Source organism: Choloepus didactylus, chromosome 4 (assembly GCF_015220235.1).
Source record: "Choloepus didactylus isolate mChoDid1 chromosome 4, mChoDid1.pri, whole genome shotgun sequence".
NCBI classification, from domain to species: Eukaryota; Metazoa; Chordata; class Mammalia; order Pilosa; family Megalonychidae; genus Choloepus; species Choloepus didactylus.
This window is the reverse complement of record NC_051310.1, coordinates 123,481,518-123,505,516: the sequence shown is the minus strand read 5'-3', so window position 1 is coordinate 123,505,516 and position 23,999 is coordinate 123,481,518. Positions and strand designations below refer to the sequence as shown.

At 37.3% G+C, this 23,999-nt stretch overlaps 1 protein-coding gene and 1 pseudogene across 1 annotated transcript in view; one reads left to right on the top strand and one right to left on the bottom strand.

Annotated features, from left to right (window-relative positions):
- MNS1 (meiosis specific nuclear structural 1) overlaps positions 1–9,699 on the bottom strand; it is a 110,725-nt gene extending 101,026 nt beyond the window's left edge. Inside the window, exons 1-2 of the mRNA XM_037833872.1 lie at positions 9,607–9,699; positions 8,504–8,725 (exon numbers count right to left, since the gene is read on the bottom strand). Coding sequence (XP_037689800.1) covers positions 8,504–8,725; positions 9,607–9,609 — 225 coding nt within the window. The 5' untranslated portion in view covers positions 9,610–9,699. The remainder of the gene's footprint in view (positions 1–8,503; positions 8,726–9,606) is intronic.
- LOC119531971 lies at positions 2,665–3,038 on the top strand (annotated as a pseudogene).
- Positions 9,700–23,999: the final 14,300 nt, after the last annotated feature.

Sequence of the window (23,999 nt, the reverse complement as noted above, 5' to 3'; positions counted from 1 at the left end):
TGCTGAAAAAGGGATAGTATCTGGTGTACTTACAATAGTGTGCTACCAGCACAGAGTGTTATACAATCTATTTCTGGATCTATACGATCAATCCTGCTGAACATTCTTAGTCCTTCGGCATGGTTTTAATGTATTGGAATAGATAGAAGTAAATACCTGAAACTACCAAACTCCAACCCAGTAGCCCTGACTCTTGAAGATGGTTGTATAACAATATAGCTTACAAGGGGTGACAGAGTGACTGTGAAAACCTTGTGGATCACACCCCCTTTATCCAGTATATGGATAGATGAGTAGAAAAATGGGGACAAAAACTAAATGAAAAATAGGGGGGATGGGGGTGATTTAGGTATTCTTTTGTACTTTTATTTTTTATTCTTATTCTGATTCTTTCTGGTATAAGGAAAATGTTCAAAAACAGATTGGGTTGATGAATGCATAACTATATGATGGCACTGTGAACAGCTGATTTACACCATAGATGATGAGTGTATGGTATATGAATATATCTTAATAAAACTGAATTTAATTAGAAAAAAAAAGCTGATATCACAGGCAATCAAGAGATTGAAAGAGGGTAGAGATCGGTCATTTGATGCTGAAGGACTACAGAATGTTCAGCAGGATTGATCGTATAGATCCAGAAATAGATAGCATAATACTGTGTGATGGTAGCACAATATTGTAAGTACACTGAACAAAGATGTCTGCAAGTAAAGCTGAAAGAGGTGGGATGGGGAATGTATGACACCAGAGGTAAAGATAGATGATAAAGACTGGGACTGTGTAATTTGGCAAAAACTGGACTGGCCAATGACTGTTACTAAATGTACAAATATAAAAACGTTTTTACATGTGGGAGAACAAACGAATGTCAACCATGCAGTGTTGAAAAAAGGGATGATATTTGGGAAAAAACATAATCAAAGCAAACTGGAGTCTATGGTCAACAGTAACATTGTAATATGCTTCCATTAAATGTAACAAAGGCAATATACCAAAGCTAATTGTGTATGAGAAGAGGATATAAGGGAGGGATATGGGATTCTTGGTAATGGTGTTGTATTCTGTCCTTACTATTATATTGTATTGTATGACATTTTATTTTTATTATCGTTTTTACAAGGGGTGACAGTTTGGTTGTGAAAACCTTGCGGATCATACTCCCTTTTTCCAGTGTATGGATGGATGAGTGGAAAAACGGGGACAAAAACTAAATGAAATATAGGGTGGGATGGGGGGGATGATTTGGTGTTCTTTTTTACTTTTATTGTTTTATTCTTATTCTGATTCTTTCTGGTGTAAGGAAAATGGTCAAAAATGGATTGGGGTGATGAATGCATAACTGTATGATGGTACCATAAACAGATGATTGAACACCATGGATGATTGTATGGTATGTGAATATATCTCAATAAAACTGAATTTAAAAAGGAATAGCAAGTGCTTGTGAGGATGCAAAGCAATTGGAATTCTCATACATTTCTTGTGGAAATGAAAAATAGTACAGCAACTTTAGAAAACAGTTTGGCAGTTTCTTATAAAATGAGGCACATGCTTATCATATGACACAGCAGCCCAACTCCCAGATATCTACCCAAGAGAAATGAAAATGTACGCTCACACAAAATCTCATAGGCAAATGTTTATACCCGCTCTATTTAAAATCACCCAAAACCTGAAAAACCCAGATTTCTTTCATCCTGTGAATGGATAAACAAAGTGGTATATCCATACAGTGGATTACTACTATACTGTTTAGCAACTAAAATGACTGATTCATGCAACAATATGGAATGCTATATGAATTTTGCTTAGTAAAAGAAGCCAGACCCAAAAAGTGATATAGTATATAATTTCATTTATATGATACTGTGGAAAAGGAAAAACTATTGGGACAAAAAATGAAAACAATAGTTGCCAGGGATTGAGGGTTGGGGATCGAGTTGACTATAAAGAGGAAGCCTAAGGGCATTTTTGGTTTGATGTAATTGTTCTGTATGACATTATGACAATGAGCACACAATCTGTGCCTTCGTCAAAACCTACTGAACTGTACAATACAAAAAACGAATTTTACAGTAGGTGAATTTTAAAAAGAAGTCAACAAGTACATCCATACTATGCTATACTATTCAGCAATGAAAAGAATGAACTATTGAAATACATAACCACTTGGATAAATCTCAAGGGCATTATAGTAAGTGAAAAAAGCCAATCTCAAAAGGCCACATGCCTATGATTCTGCATATGTATGAAATCACACACACTTGATTCCATGAATAACATTCTTGAAATTACAAACTTATAGAGATGCGGAACAAATTAGGCCTTCCAGGGGTTAGAGATAATGGGCATTGAGGGAAGTGGGTATGACTAACAGGGGTATTATGAGTACGATCTTTGTGGTGATGATCTTTTGCAGTGCTGTGTGCACAAATCTACACATGGGCTAAAATGATATAGAACTATGTGCACACAGTGTACCAATGTCAATTTCCCGGTTTTGATATTATACAATAGTTATGTAAAATGCAACCAGGGTATAAGCTGGATGACAGTTAGGTGGGGCATGCCATGCAGCCTCGGAGGCCTTGGCTGCCAACCGTGGGCAAGCTCTCCACACGCGGGCAGCCTGATGCAGTGCTCCAACTGTAGCTGTGTCAGCTTGTTATGATGCTGTCTCGTACCAACCTGGCTACTGGAATCCCCAGTAGTAAAGTGAAATACTCAAGGCTCTCCAGCACAGATGATGGCTACATTGACCTTCAGTTTAAGAGAAGTCCTCCTAAGTTTCCTTATATGGCCATTGCGCTTGCCATCGTGCTGTTTTTTGATTGGCACCTTTCTCATCATCATAGGCTCCCTCTTGCTGGCTGGCTACATCAGCAAAGGGGGAGGCAGACTGGGCCATTGCCATCCTGATCACTGGCATGCTGGTGTCCCTACCAGGTTTTTACAACCTGCGCATCGCCTATTATGCATCCAAAGGCTACCGGGGTTACTCCTACGATGACATTCCAGACTTTGATGACTAGCACCCATCTCAGCCCAGAGAAGAGTCACTGATGGGACTGAGCCCAGCTTTAAGATGCTGGGCAAAAACTGGCTATGGGCTAAGGAATTCTGCAGTGTGCAGATGTTTAACAAAACTCTGGCCAGATTTTATGGGTCCATCCCAAAGATGCTAATTGAGCTTACAATTAGCTAACTAGGGCATGCTTTATTTTTCATCTCCTGGCGCTGGCAAAAGCTCCTGATGAGTTTTTCAACTTGACTTGTATCATAGTAGAATAGCAATGTTAATTGTATAGGGAAGCAGGAAGTTATTCTGTAGTGGAAAGTGTTAACCACCACCACCACCACCCTTTTTAGAGCTGAATGTTTCTTTTAAATAGTCCTCATTCTCAATTGTTCTTGTGACAAATGGAAAAATGTGGTATGTATAATTTCTTATTACTAAGTAATTTATTTTGAAAATTTCTAAGTATCTTATCTCCTACACTTATCTCTAACTTTGTATTCCGGGAAAGACTTTGATAAAATCAAATATTAATGTGGGTGCATCTGTAGTATATTATTTAATTTCTTATTGACAGCAACCAGAAAATTTTAAAACCTCAGAGCAGGTTTTCAAAATGTAAACACTTTCTCCACCAGTCCTTGACCAGTTTTGATATGGTTAGCTGAAAGGGTGGCCAGCATATGATTTGGGTCATTCTGTCCTTTTGTAAATCAAGATATTTATATCAGGCTTCAAGGACCGGAATTTTGGTTGTTTCCTAATGAAAAATGTAGAAAAGTGGTTACTTCGAGTTTTACAACCCCCTTGTTAGCCCCTTGTATTATTATGGCCTTCTGCTGAAGATGGAAAGACTGGGTCTAGATCACTAGAAGACTAAACTGGCTTAGTGTGATTCTGTTTCCTAGCTTGCAAAAAGTGACTTGTATTCAAAAGGTATTAAAATGGCAAAATCCAAACCATGCGCTTAAAATGAGTTAACTTTAAACATATTTCAGAAACGTTTTAATGATTACATGATATTTTTTTATCTCAATACCCAAGACTACCTTTGTTTTTAGGTAGCTGACATTGTTGGTCAGACTCTACTGACCAAAAGTCATTCTCTTAACTCCAAGTTTTGGGCCCAATTGACTTCCAACTGATACTTGGAAGGCTGGGGGTAGAAGTTTTTCAAAGAAAAAGAGGTCAGTTTTGGATGTGTTAAATTTAAGATGTCTATTAAACATCTAGTTGGAGCTGTTGAGTAGACAGTTGTGATGTACGTGTTCGTAATTCAAGGTGGGGGTGGGGTGGGGGTCTGGGCTAAAAATTATCAGTGTTCGACAAATTGAAAAGCCATGGGTCTACATGATATCACCATGGAAGGACTGAGGAAATGAGGGACAAGGAGAGGGTGACCTGAGGCCAACTCTAAGGTTAGGCACATTTGGTAATTAATGGGAGGGTAGGCTAAGGATTCTAGTCCTCTACTTAAAGTTCTTGGGCCTTGACAATGAAGATGCGAAGTTTTATCCTGGGCATTGTTTCCAAGACAAAACTCGGGCTGGAAGGTTTGGACCAAACTTTTTATAAAAGTAACGATGCTGCTGGTAAGAAAAAAAAATCAAAATAGAACGGTAGGTATAAAGTGAAAAGTAAAGATCTGCTCACCTGGCCCCGCTTGCCAAGGTTGTTCAGCTTAGAAATATTCTAAGCACATAAACAAATAGGTGTTTGTTTTTTTAATTAAACTTGGATCCCACTGGGGAAAAAAAAAATGCAACCATTGGGGGAAACAAGGTGAAGGGCACACTGGACGTCTCTGTACTGTCTTTGCAAATTTCTGGGAATATATAATTATTTCACCATAAAAAGATTTAAAAAAGAAAGAAATCAACCAGGCTGAAATGCAGGCTGTGACAAATTAACTGTTTTGCAGATTAATGACATAACCTCACTGAAGGCCAGAGGTAGAAAAGGAGCTGACAGCAACTTTGGGAAACAGTATTTTGAATAGATAGTTAGAATAAAATGAAGACAAAAAGAACTGTACTCAAAACAGTATTGTAGTATTAAGTTTATTTCTCACAAGAGTTTACAAAAGTAAACATGGATGTGTGGGTATGTCTCAGTACATATACGTTGGGGATTGGGGATTGCATCATGTCCCCACAAAAGGCATATTCAAGTCCAAACCCCTGATCCTTTGGATGTAAAACAATTTGTAAATAGGACTTTGAAGATGTTATTAGTCAAGATGTGCCCAAACTGAATGAGGCTGGGCCTTAATCCAACATAACTGAAGTCCTTGTAAGCAAAGGAAATTGGACATCGAAAAGAAGTAACAGGAAGAGCAAGAAACTGGAAGTCAACAGAACCCAGAGGAGAAAGGAGAAGACAACACCATATCCATTGCCATATGACAGAAAAGTCAAAGGCCAAGGATCACCATCAGCCAGCCCCAGAAAACCACAGTTTTCAGGGAGAAAGCAACACCTTTCTGACGCCTCAATTTTGGACTTCTAGCCTCAAAAACTGTGAGCCAATAAATTCCCATTTTTTTAAGCCAACTCACTGTACGGTATTTGTTTTAGCAGCTGGAAAATTTAAAAAACAAACAAACAAAAAAACATGTATTTCCTAGTTCTTTCCATTTAGAGAACTAGAAACCATTAAACCCCTGTAGTAATAAACACAGCTAACATTTAGATCTTGGTTTTTAACTATCAGTCTCTAATAAAAGGAACCAAGACTCCTTGGAGAACTAGTTCATTCCAAGGCAAGGAAAGTACAAGATAAGCCTGGAGCAACTTGTGGTGCTAGAAAGCAAGCAAATGCTTAAAAAATAATTGAATAAAAGTATGAGAGTATGTTGAAAGCACACAGAAGAAAACTTCAAAGAGACCTTTCCCAAAGGTCAACCATTAGAACAATCTGAGCAACAAAGTAGACATCATTAGTACTGGATTATAAACAAAGAATAAAATAAATATTGATATTACTGCATTATAAATTAAATAGAAGAAATATCAATGAAGCTATGTTGACAAGAATAAATAACAAATGAATAAATAAATATATGGAGGATCATGGATCCTGATTCCTGATTCCTTACAGAAGAATTCCAATTAGTAAAGCAAGAAGAAATGAGGGATATAGAAAACTATTATTAGAACCCCACAGGAATAATTGCTGTAGGCAAGATTCATCAGTGAATTAGTGCGCAAAAACGTAGGATATTTACACAGTCTCAAAGTATCACCTTAAAAATATACAGTAATTACAAAGTAAAAAATAGTAACTTTGTACAAAGGAGAATCCTAGAAGACACCAACAAATGGTATTGGGAAAATTGGATAGCCGCATGCAAAAGAATGACAGTGGACCCCTACCTCACACAATAAACAAAATTAACTCAAAGTGGATTAATGACCTAAATATAAGCGCTAAACAAACCCCTAGAAGAAAACACAGAGGAAAATCTTGAGGATCTTATACAAGGCAATGGATTCTTGGATATGACACCAAAAGCACACACAGCAAAAGGAAAAATAAATAAACTGGACTTCCTCAAAATCTAAAACTTTGTGTGTCAGAGCACATTATCAAGATATTATAGAATGGTATTAAATTATATCAGAATTTATAATTTTGTTAGGTGAGATAATGGCATTATGGCACTACTATGTAAGAAAACATCCATATTTTGTAAGACGCATACTGAAGATTGCACAGGAGAGTTGATATGACATATTGCGTTTTCTTAAAAATTAAAGAAAAATAAGAATAAAAAGAACAAAAAAATCTAATCCTTAGGATCTGCTTGCACAGGGTTAAAAAATCACGTCTTAGCACTTGGAATTTGTAATAAAGAGAAGTAGACTTTTAAAACTTGCTTTTGCTATTCCCCACAACTTCTGTCAAATGTTTAACATACATCAGGCACTCAAAAAATACTGAAATAAGAATTGGAAGCAGGGACTCAAACAGACATTTGCACACTGATGTTCATTACAGTGTTATTCACAATTGCCAAAAGGTGGAAGGAATCCAATTGCCAATCAACAGATGAACGGATAAACAAAATGTGATATATAGATACATACAATTGATAATTTAGCAGTAAAAAGAAATGAAGTTCTGATGCATGCTACAATATGGATGAACCTTGAAGACATCATGTTGCGCAAAATAAGCCATACACAGATGGACAAATACTGTATGATTCACTTATAAGAAACAAGCAGAATGAAGATATTCATGAAGTCAGAAACTAGAATATAGGCTACACAAAGAGGGCAGAGGGAAAATGGGAGTTAATGTTTCTTCGGTATGAACTTTCTGTTTGGGGTGATGGAAAAGTTTGGCAGTGGATGATGGGGATGGAGGCATAACTATGTGTATGTAATTAACACCACTGACTAGTATATTGGAAAAGGGGGAAAAGGAAATCTTAGGTTGTATACAAGTTAACACACACGCGTGCACAAAACTACAGAACTGTACGACACAATGTAAACAGTGCACTAAGGTTAACAGCATAATTATAATGATATTGTACCACTCTAATGCAAAATGTTAATAATAGGGAAAACTGTGTGTGTGAGAGGAGGTATATGGGAACTTTGTACTTCCTGCATCATGTTTCTGTACACCTCCAACTACTCAAATAAGAAACTTTAAAAAAAAATTTTTAATAGCAAAATATTAGAATATGCTTTTCACATTCATGAGAACTAATTTCTCTTATACATCTGATTTCCTTTCTCATGTGTATCCCTTTTCTTACTACATTGATCCCTTAAAACATTTAGAAATTCCCAATGAAAACTTATTTACGTATTTAAGGATATTTATGTGTGTGTGTGTGTGTGTGTGTGCACGTATATACACATACACATATATAACTGAATTCTTTAAGGCAATATTTCAAAAATCAAAAATATTAGTTAATACATACTTAATACAAAAGAGTTCATTTTCTACAACCAAACAATGCATGTTTTGATTTCAGTAAATTAAAAAAAGGCATTCTTAAATATAAATGTTTGTCTTTAGAATTTTATGGAAAGCAACATAATTGTACTTATGTGAACAAATGTGTGGAAGTTACTAATTATGGATTTCAAATTTATGTTACAAAATTGAGGACTTACCCTGTGCCAGGCACTGTTTGAAGGGTGTTGCGTGTATGAACTCATTAACTACAACAATCCTATGAATACTATTGTTATGCCCCATTTTATAGATGAGGCATAAAAAGTAAAAGCAACTTACCCACAGTTGCACAACAGATTGCAGTACTACGATTCAAAGACATGCAGTCTAGCTAAAGAGACCCAGTTCTTTACCACTAAACTAAGCAGACTCACAGTGAGACATCCTTTACCTGAAGCTATTGTCTGTCTCCACTCAATTCCAGTTTCACCAGTCCACTTTCACCGTTTTCAAGGAGAAAAATGAAGAAAAAATAATGTAATAATGAATATCAAAATTTACCTTTTGTATGGCCTCTTCCATATCCAACTCAAACTGTTCATTCTGTAATAGTCTGAGAAATCTCCTGCGTTCAACACGGTCGTCATTTTCATTCTGCACTCTCAGGTCTCTGATTTGATTCTCTATCCTTTTAAGAGCCTGGACATGCAGTTTTTTTAAGTAGTTTTCATCTACTAATTTCTGATGCCTTTCACTAAAGCTCAAAGGTGTCCTTTTGGAAGTCTAGAATGCAAAAACAAAAAAAAGTATGCATACTTTAATATTCCAAAATCTATAATTTTTAAATATATTGATGTAAACTCCAGTAACAAATGATACAATATAGGTAACTAATAAATGAACATCCTTTGTATTCCTTCCTAAATTCAGAGAAGTATACCATAATAAAAGAGTAAAGGTGGTAATGGCTATAGGGATATATTTACAATACATGTATGTTAAAAAAAAAAAAAAGAAAATTGAGTTCTTACCCTGTGCCAGGCTTTGCTTGTATTAACTCATTAACCGTTACAATAATCCTATGAAGTAGGTGCTATTACTATTTCCCATTTTATAGAGGGACGAAAAGTAAAAAGCAATTTACCCAAGAGTCTGCAGCTATTTCAGAAAGCAGTAACAGGATTCAAAGACAGGCTAGCTCTAGAGACTCAGCTGTCCACCACTACACTGGGAATTTCTCCACTCCATCCCACCCCCCACTCCCGGCTATAAAGTGCTATTCTGAAGCTGGTCAGGTTTTACTAATATCAACTTAATACGTCAACCTGCAGGTACTCATCCGTTCACTCTTGCCAGGATTTTTATTTCCACTCATTCTGTTCCGAGGTTCTTCATCTTTTCCCAAATTTAAAGAAATAAAGGAAACAAGATTCTACCCCACTGATTTAAAGATGTATCGCAAACAGCGCGGGGAAACTACAGAAAAGGCTGGAAGCTACCGCGAAAATAATAAATAGCACCTGAGGCCTCGGAAAGCAAACACAAAGTTTCCCACTTAATTCTCAGATTAGGCACTTCAAAACCTTTTTTAGAAGCAGGAAGAGCCCTAACTATAATTAAATCAATAAATAAACAGGTCGTTCCGAGTCCCCCAAACAGCTCACCATCTTGGTTGACGAAAACCCCTCTCCCAGCTCCGGCAACACCTGCTTCTACAGTAAAGGCAGTCGCCAGCCGCGCCGCTGGGCCGCAGCCGCGCCGCACGCTCGGATGTTTACGCGGTGTCCCGGCAACGGTCGCAGCGGCGCCGCGGGCCCGGCCCATCCGCGCAGCAGGCGGCCTCCCATTGGGCGCGGAAAGATCCAATCGGTTCAAAGCTTCCTGGCAGCTTAGCAGAGCGGCCACTTCTATAGGTGCAAATACGGGAGGCGGGAAGTTCAGATCGTATATCCTGACATAGACCAATTGCAGTCTGTTAAGAAGCCCAGAATTACCTCAAGGGCTGAACGCTGGGGACTGAGTGGGTTTGGGAGCCAAGCTGAGATCTGTGGAAACTGTTTGCAGAGAACTGCACGAACTCTTGTTTAAAATGGAGCCGAAGAGAATTTCCATGCATGGGGCATCCTGTGTCCTGAATGCTTGTTCTGCAAGGGTTGATGACTGGCTTCATCCTCAGCAGTGGACAGCCCAAGTCACTGTCCCTTTTGCTGGCATACTATAAGGGACCCTACCCCCACAGAATATGTTGGTAAACTTTGAGAATAAAGTGTATGGGCCATATGGGCTATGAAATGTTGATCTGGTTGATTTTATTGGCAGATTAAACACTAAATTCCATCTTAATGCAAGAATTTAAGAACACGTATGGATCAAAAAATAGTCTAAGATACTTATTTTAGAGTTGATATATTTAGAGAAGTTAGTCAAAACTAAATAAAAGGTAGTAAACAGCAGAACTTGACTCAGTTTTTGTTACTGAACTTTGAAGTCCATCTTGTGTAGCAAGCCATCTGCTTAGAGATTCGTAGCTGTACAAACTGAAATCAAGAACTTTGTTGTACCAATTAGAGAACTGAGACTGCAGGCCCAAAATCTGTAGAGAACTAGAGAGTCCCAGCTGAAATCTATTACCTCCAGTCAAAGCTGCTGGAGATATAGACTAATAGGAAAATTTAAATGGTAATTTTGATGGATTGCTGAAGGCTGAATTTAGACTAATATGAGAATAAAACTCCTGGGGCTGCAGCCTTAGAAACCCTCCATGAGTCTTAGGGGGCCCCCACACTTTTATAGGATTTACCTCTAGGAATTTTATCAGATTCTCACAGTGAAGAACCAAGAAAGACCCTCTCATGGCCCCTGGCAGGGGGGAGTGCTTTGGTTTGCTAAAGCTGACAAAATACAATATACCAGAAATGGATTGGCTTTTACAATGGGGATTTATTAACTTACAATTTACAGTTCTTTGGCCATGAAAATTTCCAACTCAAGGCATCAACAGGACTCTGAAGACAGGCTGCTGGCATCCAGGACACCCATGTCTCATGGGAAGGCACATGGCCAGCGTTTGCCATTCCTTCACTCCCGGGTTTCACTGCTTTCAGTTTCTGTTTCCATTGGCTTCCTCTCTGAGCTTCTGTGGATGTGTCCTTGTCTCTCAGCTTCCCTGGGGCTTCTCTGAGCTCTCTGGGCTTCATCTCTCAGCTTCTGTATGTGTTTCATCCTCTCATAAAGGACTCCAGTAAAAGGATTAAGACCCACCTTGAATGGGGTGGGTCACATCTCAATTGAACTAGCCTAACCGAAAGGTCCCACTACAACAGGTTGGCACCCAGAGGAATGGATTAAAAGAACATGGTCTTTTCTGGGGTACATAAGAGCTTCAAACCACCACAGGGAGGGTAAGAATAACCATTGTGAAATATACCCTGAAACTTCTCCATAATAAAAATGTACTTTCCAGAGGAAAACTTTTTACCAAAGTGTGATCTCACCTGGGACAAGGGCATTTCTCTGAATACTCCCTCTAGCCTTCCTGTCTCAACTAAGTGGTGGTGGTGGAGGGGTTAAGAAACATTTGTGAAGGTCACAGCACAAGGACACAAGCCTATGAAAAGAATAAGATTCAATCTTTACCACTACAAAGATAGGTCTACAGTATAAAAGTAGATTACAGCTGAAAGAGCTGCAAAACATATACTCTGTTTTAGTTTGCCAAAGTTGATGAAATGTAGATACAACAAGATGGGTTGGCTCTTACAATGGAGATTAACTTACTTAGTGAAATCTAGAGTGGTCAATGATGGTGATTAAATGTATAAATATAGAAATGTTTTTACATGTGGGAAAACAAATGAATGTCAACTTTGCAAGTTGTTGAGAATGGGATGGTATTGGGGAAAAATATAATCAAGGAAAACTAGAGTGTATAATTAGTAGGATCATTGTAATGTGCTTCCATTAATTGCAACAAAGGCAGTATACCAAAGCTAAATGTCCATAAGAGGGGGATATAAAGAAGGGATATGGGATTCTTGGTGGTGGTGGTGTTTTCTGACCTTTTTATTTTCTTTTATTCTATTTTATGTTTATTTTTTATTTTATCCTTATTATTCTTATTTTAAATTTTTTGGAGTAATAAATGTGTTCAAGGGCTCATTGTGGTGATGAATGCACAACTATATAATGATACTCTGAAGAATTGATTGTACACCATGGATGACTGTACAGTATGTGAATATATCTCTATAAAATTGCAGGGGGTAAAAATAGAGGGATACAAGTGCTGGAGAAAATATGGAGAGAGGGAGGTACCTATTCACTGTTGCTGGGGAAGTAGAATGGTAGAGCCCATTTGGAGGGCAGTGTGGTGGTTCCACAAGAAGCTAAGTATGGGGTTGCCATAAGATCCTGTAACCTCATTATTGGGTATATACTTGAAGGAACCGAGAGCACGGACACAAATGGATATTTGCACACTGGTGTTTAAAGCAGCAGTATTCACGATTTGAAATGGATGAGGTGGCCTAAGGGTACATCAACTGATGAACAGAATGGTGAACTGTGGTGTATGCATGCAATAGAATATTGAGCAGCTGCAAGAAGGAATAAGTTGTGACGCATGCAACTAAGTGGATGGATCTTGAGGACAACATTTTGAGTGACATATGCCAGAAACAAAAAGACAAACATTATAACACCTAACTAATGTGGACTAACTATAATGTGCAAACTCTGAGAATTGAATCTTAGAGCACAGGTTATCAGGGGAAGGCTTACTGTAAACGTCCCTAGATTGTAAGCTTTTACAGCAGTCACATCTATTCCTGAGTTATAATGGTTATCTATAAATTCTGAGATGCTGAGCTCTTTGTGTGTCACCTGGTCTGTCCCTAGAACTTTGGGTATCTGTGTGATACCTGAGACTCAGAGCTAGAGTTTGGCAGCTATGAATGTCAGTATTATCCCATACAGCAACTGTTCAAAAACCTGAAAAAGAGCTCAGTATTCAATTAGGGATACAAATGAAGCAGATCTGGTTAGGGCTAAGGCAAGTCAGACTAAAGGGTAAAGGATGATATTGACTGTGTTTTAAAACTTCAAATTTTGTGTGAGACCAAAGGAAGATATGTTCATTTGGTGCCAAATCTATATTTTCTGTAGCACACCAGATAATTTAACTTGTACAGTCAATTTACTCAAACACCATAAATACATGGAACTTTGAATAGAGATTGAGATCTAGTTGGTTTGTACAGGTTAGTGTGAAATCTCCATACATCCCAAAGTAATTTTAATGGAGAATAAAAATATATTTGCAAAGCCCCTCTGAGGGACTGGTGGAAAATGTGTAAATATTATACTTCCCCACCTGGGGAATTACTGATATTCTCATAAGCATTGAGGGGCTACGTCTTTTGTTGGAGAACCTCTTTTGTTGCTCATATGGCCTCTCTCTCTAAGCCAACTCTGCAGGTAAACTCACTGCCCTTCCCACTACGTGAGACACGACTCCCAGGGCTGAACCTGGACCCAGCATCATGGGATTGAGAAAGACTTCTTGACCAAAGGGGGAAGAGAAATGAAACAAAATAAAGTTTCAGTATGAAACAAAATAAAGTTTCAGTGGCTGAGAGATTTCAAATAGAGTCAAGATGTCATTCTGGAGGTTATTTTTATGCATTATATAGCTATCCCTTTTTAGTTTTTAGTGTATTGGAATAGCTAGAAGGAAATACCTGAAACTGTTGAACTGCAATCCAGTAGTCTTAATTTTTGAAGATGATTGTATAACTATGTAGCTTACACTGTGTGACTGTGCAATTGTGAAAACCTTGTGGCTCATGCTCCCTTTATCCAGTGTATGAACAAATGAGTAGAAAAATGGGAACAAAAAGTAAATGAATAATAGGAGGGATAGGGTATGGGATGTTTTGGGTGCTCTTCTTATATTTTTATTCTTGTTTTTATATTTTTATTTTATTATTTTTTGGAGTAATGAAAAAGTTCAAAAATTGATTCTGGTGATGAATGCACAACTGTATGATGGTACTGTGAACAATTAATTGTACACTGTGGATGCCTGTAGGATATGTGAATATATCTCAATAAAACTGAAAGTTTTCCCCCTGAAATGGTCTTGGCACTCTTGTCAAAGATTAATTGACCATAAACATGAGGGTTTATTTCTGGAATCTCAATTCTATTCCATTAATCTATATGTCTATCTTTGTACCAGTATCATACTGTCTTGATTACCATTGCTTTACAGTGAGTTTTGAAATTGAGATACATGAGTCTTCCTACTTTGTTATTCTTTTTCACTATTGTTTTGGCCATTATAGTTCCTTGCAATTTCATACATATTTTAGAATCAGCTTGTCAATTTCTATAAAGAAGTCAGCTGGAATTCTGATAGGGTTGCATTGAATCTACAGATTAGTTTGGGGATCACATTTTTGATTCTTAATTTTGTCTTCCAAATACCAATGCGACATGTGTGCCTAGTAATTTGGTACCTCTCAGGGACATGTCATTTAAAAATTATATAAGTATGCCTTTTATATTTTCAAATACTTCTGAGGGGAAAATGTAGAATAGGACTGGGAGAACACAGAATCCTGATTTACACCACTAGACTATTTCTCCCAGTGGAAAGAGATCAGCAACCTTTGAGTATAATCATTTGACTGGTTACCAGTGCATCAATTTTACTAGTATACTACCAATATTTCTATATTTTATAACAATTTACTGGGGGAATTTTCCCAAAAAGACTTCCTGGAAGTCTAGATGCATTATGGTTTCTTCATTTCCCTTTTCTGCCTAAACAAGGTCCAGCTGATTGCTTGACAACCAAATGACAGATTGTTTTCGTTGCATAAAGTCAGATAAACAGTATTTACCTGAAATACCCACAGGTTAATAAATATAGATGTTTTCAAGCCATCAACAGTGTTAAGGGTTGATTTGCATCCCCCAAAAAGACATGTTCAAGTCCTGGTCCTATGAATGTGACCTTATTTGGAAATAGGATCTTTGAGGATGTTATTAGATGAAGCCAGACTGGATGAAGGTGGGCTGTAATCCAGTATGACTGGTAAGAAGGCTCCAGAGGAGACAAAGACAGAGAAACTGGAGAAAAGGCTATGTGATGAATGAAGCAAAGGTCAAAGCCCGAGAATTGCCAGCAAACCTCAAACGCTGGGAAGTGCCCAGGAAGGATTCTCTTCTACAGATTTCAGTATTCTAGCTTCCAGAACTGTGAGACAACAAATTTCTGTTGCTTTAAGCCATTTAGTTTTTGGTACTATGTTATGGCAGCCCTAGGAAACAAAGAAAAAAAGGGCACAAATCTCATTAAATGTTTAGTCACTGAGAAAAGTGAGCTTTATCATGTACTTTTTAAAAAAAAAAACCCAAAACCTGGAGGAAGAAGATGGCAGCACAGAGAGGAGTGGAAGCTAGTTGGTCCCCCTGGAACAACTAATAAACAACCAGGAACAACTAGTAAATAATCTGGAATAACTGCAGGGGGACAAAAGTGATTGTCCACTCATCATACACCAACCTGAATTGGGAGGAATGCCCGAGATTGCAGTATAAAATCTGTAAGTAAAAACTGTGGATCTGAAGATGGCAGTTAGGAGAGACAGGGCAAAAAAACACCTCTGTGAAAAATACTAGATAAAAGCCAGAAAGTCACCCAGAACACCAGCTCCAGCGATACACCAGCTGTACAAGGTCTGCTAAATCCACAGGGACCATGCACTTGGAGAAACTGGGAGTCTGCATTCTGAAATGAGTGAGTAAGCCTGCTGAATATCTGGCAGCCACACTGCAGTGTGGGGAAACCGTGGTTTGGCATTTGGAGTCGGACTAGTTCTTTTTTAAAAACCCAAAAGCAGATGTGGATACAGCAGCAAGAACCACACAGGGAAGTACAGCAGGAACACGTCTCCACAACCTGTGAGTACGCCTCAATATCTGGCGTGGACGATAGCCTTTCGCGCACCCACTGCTAATTGTCTCAGAGCGAGGCAGGCAGAGGTTAGCCAAAAGGGGAAAAGAAACCATACCCCTTACAGCCATCTTCCTGGCAGGTTGGGGATGCTTCTGCCCAGTGCCAGCACCACAGCCCAGAGCTACGCCAAAAAGCCCAGTGCAATGGGAAGTGTTTCCAGCAACATGCACACATGCCATAATATCTGGCATGGACAATAGCCTTTTGCACACCCACAGCTAATTGTCCTGGAGCTAGGAAGGCAGAGCTGTGCGAAAAGCGGGAAATTAACACGCCCCATTCAGCCATCCTTTCAGCAGGCTGGGAACGCACCTACACAGCCCAGCTGCCCAGAACTTCCCTTGAGGGTCAACGCGCACTTGTGACATAGCACAGCCTTCCCTCAGCAGAGGCCCTAGAAGGGCATGGCTTGGAAGAGGGACCCACTCAGAAATCCCAAGGACCATACACCAATACCAAGGACTGGTGGCTGAGCGGCAGAGACAATCTGTGGCGAGACTGAACTGAAGGTTCAGACTCTTGGAACAGCCTTAAAGCTCCAGGAACACCTGGAAGTTTTGATTGTTAAAGCCACCCTCGCTCCCTAACCACTCAGACACACAGCCCACATTCAGGGCGGACAACGCCAACTACACATGCAAAACTAGTGCACTCAACTGGACCCCACAAGAATCAGACTCCCACAAACCACAAAGACAAAGTTGGGGAGAACTGGCTTGAGGGGAATAGGTGGCTCGCAGACGCCAACTGCTGGTTAGTTAGAGAAAGTGTATGCCACCAAGCTGTAGATCTGACAAATTAGAGAGAAGTCTTTGAATTAGCATACATACCCTAAAAGAACCCTATCAAGTAAAGCAAATGCCAAGAGGCCAAAAAACAACAGAAAATTTTAAAGCATATGAAAAACCAGACGATATGGATAACCCAAACCCAAACACCCAAATCAAAAGATCAGAGGAGATGCAGTACTTGGAGCAATTAATCAAATAACTAAAGACAAACAATGAGAGCATGGCACAAGATATAAAGGACATGAAGAAGAGCCTAGAAGAGCATAAAGAAGAAATTGCAAGAGCAAATAAAAAACCAGATGATCTTATGGAAATAAAAGAAACTGTTGGCCAATTAAAAAGATTCTGGATACTCATAGTACAAGACTAGAAGAAGCTGAACAACAAATCAGTGACCTGGAGGATGACAAAATGGAAAATGAAAGAACGAAAGAAAGAATGGGGAAAAAAATTGAAAAAATCGAAATGGACCTCAGGAATATGTTACATAATATAAAACATCCAGATATAAGACTCATTGGTGTCCCAGAAGGGGAAGAGAAGGGTAAAGGTCTAGAAAGAGTATTCAAAGAAATTGTTGGGGAAAACTTTCCAAACCTTCTATACAATGTAAATACACAAAGCATAAATGCCCAGTGAACTCCAAATAGAATAAATCCAAATAAACCCACTCCGAGACATATTCTGATCAGACTATCAAATACTGAAGAGAAGGAGCAAGTGCTGAAAGCAGCAAGAGAAAAGCAATTCACCACATACAAAAGAAACAGCATAAGACTAAGTAGTGACTAATCAGCAGCCACCATGGAGGTGAGAAGGCAGCGGCATGACATATTTAAAGTTCTGAGAGAGAAAAATTTCCAACCAAGAATACTTTATCCAGCAAAGCTCTCCTTCAAATTTGAGGGAGAGCTTAAATTTTTCACAAACAATGCTGAGAGATTTTGCTAATAAAAGACCTGCCCTACTTGAGATACTAAAGGGAGCCATACCAACAGAGAAACAAAGAAAGGAGAGAGATGGATGGATAAAGGTTCCATAATATTAGATGAAGATTCATTTCGTAAGCCATATAGTGACCAGTGAATATAAGTTTGGCTTTATTATCATCATAGTCATCATAAGACTCAACCCTACATTAAATTATTTTTAATTCCTTATTTCAGAGAGGAATAAACAGACATTGCAGAATGGTGACATTATGAAGGAGAAAACATTCCTGGTATCACATCCTATTCCATGCTACCATTTCTTTCACTCTATTTCAAATGCATAACTCAGATTTATGGTATGGCATTCTTTCCGAAACACTAAAAGTCAGAAGATAAAGTTACTTGCCTCACTATTATGACTTGCTGATTGTAAATGTGGTCATCTCACTTAACTTGTAAGATGACTCTTAGTTTCCTAATTGATAAAACAGGAATTAGACTAAGAATAATTAAAAACTATTAAATTTAAATCAGAAAATACAGACTTCTTTTGGAAATCCAAAGGAATACTCTTATACTTTTTGAGAGCATTGAAAAATGTGTATTCTCAATTATGTTTTATTGGTTGGTGTAGATCAGATGCCATTGTCTGGAGATAGGCATGAGATATATAGAGCAAAGGCATATAGGGAGCAGTGTTGGTGAAAATGTCTGTTTACATATGGAGAGATATCTGTTATTGTAGTCATTGAACCACTAAATTTAAGTGGTAATTATTAACTTCTATTTCATACATTGAAACAGAAGAACATTAATTGTGGACCCAAAATTTTCTATATATTGCATAGTTAATGGAAAATACTGAACCATTTTAGCTTCTGAGTTCAGATAGAGGGTTTGGCAAAAAAAAAAAAAATCTATTTACTCTCTGATCCCTAAGCTTGTATAGTTTACAGTGAGAATTCCTATAAACAAAACAAAATTATCTCAATGCATTTAGTTCCTTGGTTCAGATAAAAATAATTTGAATAGCAAGGGTTATGTGTAGGCATGTTTGTAAATATACAAAGGAGGAAGAAGGGGAAGTATTAATATGTATTCAGATTTATTCTGCAACCTACGTATGGTGAGAATAGTGCTACAATATCCTCATCTGTAAAATTTATAACAAGGCCACTATTTTGTGATATCAAGTAAGATGACTATAAATATCTGAAAATTAAATACTATTCTGAAACTTAAAAAAATAATAGAGGGGCATACAGGGAAAAAATATACCTATTGCAAATTAACTACAGTTAGTATTTTAACATTCTTTCATCAACAGTAACACATGTACTATACCAATACTATGAATCAACAGTGGAGGCGGGGTAGTTAGGGGTATGGGAGGATTTGAGTTTCCTTTTTTTTTTTTTTTTGTCTGTATTTCTTTTCTGGAGTAATGAAAATGTTCTAAAAATTGAAAAAAAATTAATTGTTGTGATGGATGCACGGCTGTATGATGGGACTGGGAGCAACTGATTGTACACTTTGGATCTTTGGATAATTGTGTGGTATGTGAACAATCTCAATAAATAAAAAAATTTTAAATAAAAATTTAAAAATAATAATAATAGGGGGATAAAGCGTATGGGATGGTTTGGTTGTTCTTTATTTCTTTTTTTATTTTGTTATTTTTTCCTTTATTTTGGAGTAATGAAAATGTTTGAAAATTGATTTTGGCAATGAATCACAGCTATATGAGGGTACTGTGAGCCAATGATTGTATACTTTGGATGGATTATATGGTGTGTAAGTATATGTCAATAAAATTGCATTAAAAAAAAACCAACACCCAAAATTAGATTGCTGGCACATTGGACTTCGAAATCATGCAAATATATATTAATTTTTACAAGGAAATATTTGTAACTTAAAGACTTGTTTATTAATCAAACACAGAAAGTACTTCATTCATCACTACATGTTAGTAAGGCAATTAAAATGAACATATCAATATCATTTGCTTCTTAAAACAGCAAATAATATTTTACAACACTACAGATAATAGCAGTAGATTAAATGCATTACAAATGACCTAAATTCACCAAAATGTGACTAACACAGAGCCCTGACCGTGGTATAGCTTTAAAAATAATACCTTTTAAGACTGACTATATATTTAGAATGGAGTAATTGGGGTGTTAGGTTGATCAAAAGGGTAATTTAGACAGGAAATCTATTGTGCAGAAGAGAAGGCATTGTGTTTAGTCAGTAAAAATAAACTAAGGGGAAATCATGTAGGTCAGCCAGAAATTATAAGGCAAGAGAGACGAAACAAGAATCTTTAAAAAGACTTAACTGTGGAATGATTTTTGTGTTTTTAATCACAAGAATAAGGGAAGCCAAGAACCAAAGTGGATTTTGACCAAGTAGAATTGAAGTTCTCAGTCAAAGAGTGTTCATACTGCACCTGGGTTGCCCTGGAAATGGGACCCTCTTCTTATGGTAATGGGATTGTAATAAGAAAAATTCATACTAACGAAGGAAACAGTGATTAGAGGTAGGGCCACACACAATCTGGTTAATACATCACCTAAAAAGAAATTCTGGGGAGGAGTGTGGGAAGGGTATATTTGAAGCCAAGACTGAGATCATGAGGAAAAGAATCTGAAGCACAGATAAAAAGCTAAACTTGGGCCTGGAAAGAATTTCTGGAAGCTTCAGACTTTTGATCCTCTCTGCCCCTGGGTAAGTCTCTATACTCATTTATCCTATCAACATCATCTCTGCTGTGGTATTCATTGGCATTATTGCCCGAGAATAACGGGGAAGAGGCAAAATCTCACCTTCTTGGTGCTCTGCATAAATTTGCCCGGGATGGATCAAAGCAGGCAGTCTCCCGCAGATTTCTCTTCTTGGCACAGCTATCTCTCCAAAGAGTTGGGTTCCCTAAGGTGAGGATAGGAGATGGGGACAGGTTCATGGTAAAACAGGGTGTAACAGGTTCAGTAGAGTATGGGTTAGAATTTGTTCATTCCTAGTAGCCAAAATGTCAACCTGCATTGCAAAGTATTTAAGCAAACATTTATTATTTTTATTATTTTTTGCTTCTTTAATTGAAGACCTTTGGCTCCAAACTGAATTTTAGTTGTAGCTTCTTGTTCCCAGTCTATCCACAAGCATTGTGGAAAGATTGTGTAGTTTACAAGGTAACCTTCTGAGAAAAGGATTTTGGGACTAAATGGTCACCTAAATCAAAGTCAAATTTAATCAATTGCAAGAATTAACTGATTTTACTGGAAAAATTAGCCTAAACATTATTACAGTTTTAAAAAACAATTAATACATTTAAAGATTACTTCCAGTGATAAATTATTACTATCATAAACGATACTTCATTGTTAACAGAGGATTTATACCCTCCTAGCATTAGAGGAAATCTTCTGGTTCATTTCCCTTTAGAATATAGCTTTCACCCACAGAACTAAACTAAAAGGTCTAGACTAATGAAGGAAAGGAGCTTTTCCTAATAATAAATAATGAATTACACTGATTAATATTTCTCAATAGTTAAAACATAACGGTATTCAATATATCAGTGTACCACATGACAAATCCCTAAATAACCATTATTTGTCATCACATGTTGCTTACCCTGTTTATTTATACATGATATATATATATATCCTAGTCACCTATTTTACTATTAATTCACATAGCTTTTAAAGCAAAGTTATGTAATACCTGTTGTGTCTTTACTCAGTTTAACTCCTACACTTAGAATGTGACTCTCAATACACAGAAATGGACACTTGAGGCAATTATCTGGATCGAGGTAATTTTTTTTCAATTATGTGATATTTGAAACACAAATGTCTTTTTACAAGATTACTCAGATAAATTTTCATTCATATTCATAATGAATAAGCATTCTGTCTGTGTAGACTTCCATAACCCTGGAGTTGCCGACCTGAAATAAGGCATGTTAGTAAGTGTCCACAACAACATGTAACTCTACAGTGGAGATTATTTACAAAATTGTATTGCTTTATGAAACAAAGCAATTAAAACAAAACTATTTTTCTTTCGTTTAGAAAAATGCCCAAATCTAATCTAATTTGCTGCAGCTGGACACCACCTGCAGATGACTGTTTAAGTACTCCGAAGATTACACACTTATCTTTTAAATATTGATAATGCCATTTTTCATTTCCTCAACATGAAATCCCACAGGGAATAATTATGTTAATCAACCTTAATGATTCTTGCAAATAAATGATCAAACCAAATTGCTACTGTTGATTTATATTAATGGATGCCTTTAGGACGAGATTTGCCAGTACGGGGCTGCCTCTTGAATCTCAATTCATCTTATTTAGCTGAAGCATGTACATAGTTTGTTAAATAGATGACATGTTTAAAATATAATGTGTTTGTGCAGTTTTTGTAGTTCATAATGTTCAAGCATTACCATCTTGCCTTGTGGCAAATCTGCGTTTAATGGATTCATTGTATATAACTTCTCTTTAGTACTTTTTCTCTCTGTTATATGCAGTTAGAAAGTGACTACTTTCTGGTTAATTCAGAAACAGACCAGCCTCCAGACACTGAATCTGATTATTTCATTAATACAATAAAAAATGTTTCTGGATATTTTAGCCACCGTAATTTGGGAATCAGATTGGCTTTGTAATGATGTAATCAAGTGCTAAATAATTGGTTGGGGTGGGGGAAAGGACACTATTAAATGGCTTATTTGTCACTGTATTTAAACCTAGATTAGAGGGTCTCTTCCTTTCTTGCTAAGTCACTTTCACTCGTGTTCTTGCATCCTCACGAAGTCTATAGGAAATAGGAGATTGGTTGACTTTGTTAATTCTAAAATAAAACCAGAAAAGGATTACAGAATTATACACTAATTTCCAGGGTTATGGAACTCTACACAGACAGAATGCTTATTCATTATGAATTCTAATAAAAATTTATCTGAGTAATCTTGTAAGAAGATATTTGTATTTAAAATATCACATAATTGAAAAAAAATTACCTCCATCCAGATAATTGCCTCAAGTGTCCATTTTTGTGAATTGAGAGTCACATTCAAAGTGTAGGAGTTAAACAGAGTAAAGACACAACAGGTATTACATAACTTTGCTTTAAAAGCTATGTGAATTAATAGTAAAATAGATGACTAGGATATATATATATCATGTATAAATAAACAGGGTAAGCAACATGTGATGACAAATAATGGTTAGGTACCCAGAGTGCAGTTTGGTTAGTGGTGAAGGGATGATGACATTTAATTCATTGTGAAGAGCAAAGGAACCCCTTCTGAATTACATAAGCTCTTATTAGCAAATATACATCTATTCACATACACATATATTTACATATATATGCACATATATAAATAGCCTTTAAGAAAGTTTTATTTGTTCATTTCTTAACTTTAGAAAAGTGCCTAATTTGATCAAATTTGGTACATTTATGGCAATTTTTCCTAATGAAATGGTTAACCAGACCAAAAAAGTCACTAAATGCATGATTTTATTTATTATAGAATTTTATATTTTTGCAAAAAATGAGGGTTACCCAAATATGCAGTGATAAGGGAATGGCTAGGTAGTTTATGATACATCAGCTATGTACCTAGAGGAATGAGGAGTGTGCCAGTTTGCATGTATTATGTCCCCCCCCCCCCAAAACGCCATTATCTTTGATGTAATCTTGTGGGGGCAAACGTATTAGTGTTGATGAGGTTGGAACTTATTGATTGAGTGTTTCCATGGAGATGTGACTCCATCAACTGTGGACAAGACCTTTGATTGGATAATTTCCATGGAGGTTTTACCCCACCCATTCAGGGTGGGTCTTAATTAAATCATGGAGCCATATAAAGGAGCTGACAAACAGAAGGGACTCAGAGCAGCTGCAGCTAAGAGCGGACAAAATGCCCCAAGAGCAACATTTGGAGAATGCCATTTTGAAATGCAACCTGGGAGCAAGTGGATGCCAGCCACATGCCTTCCTAGCTAACAGAGATTTTCCAGATACCAATGGCCATCCTTCAGTGAAGATAACTGATTGTTGATACCTTACCTTGGACACTTTATGGCCTTCAGAATGTAACTTTGTAAACAAATAAACCCCCTTTATAAAAGCCAATCCATTTCTGGTGCTTTGCATAATGGCAGCATTAGCAAACTGGAACAAAGAGATGCCTGGAAGTCCAGGAGAGGTGATTTGTGGTAGGCTGAGTAGCCTCATAGGAAAGGAGAACAACTAGACACTCAGATGACCAGACGCTCAGAAGCTGAGCACTG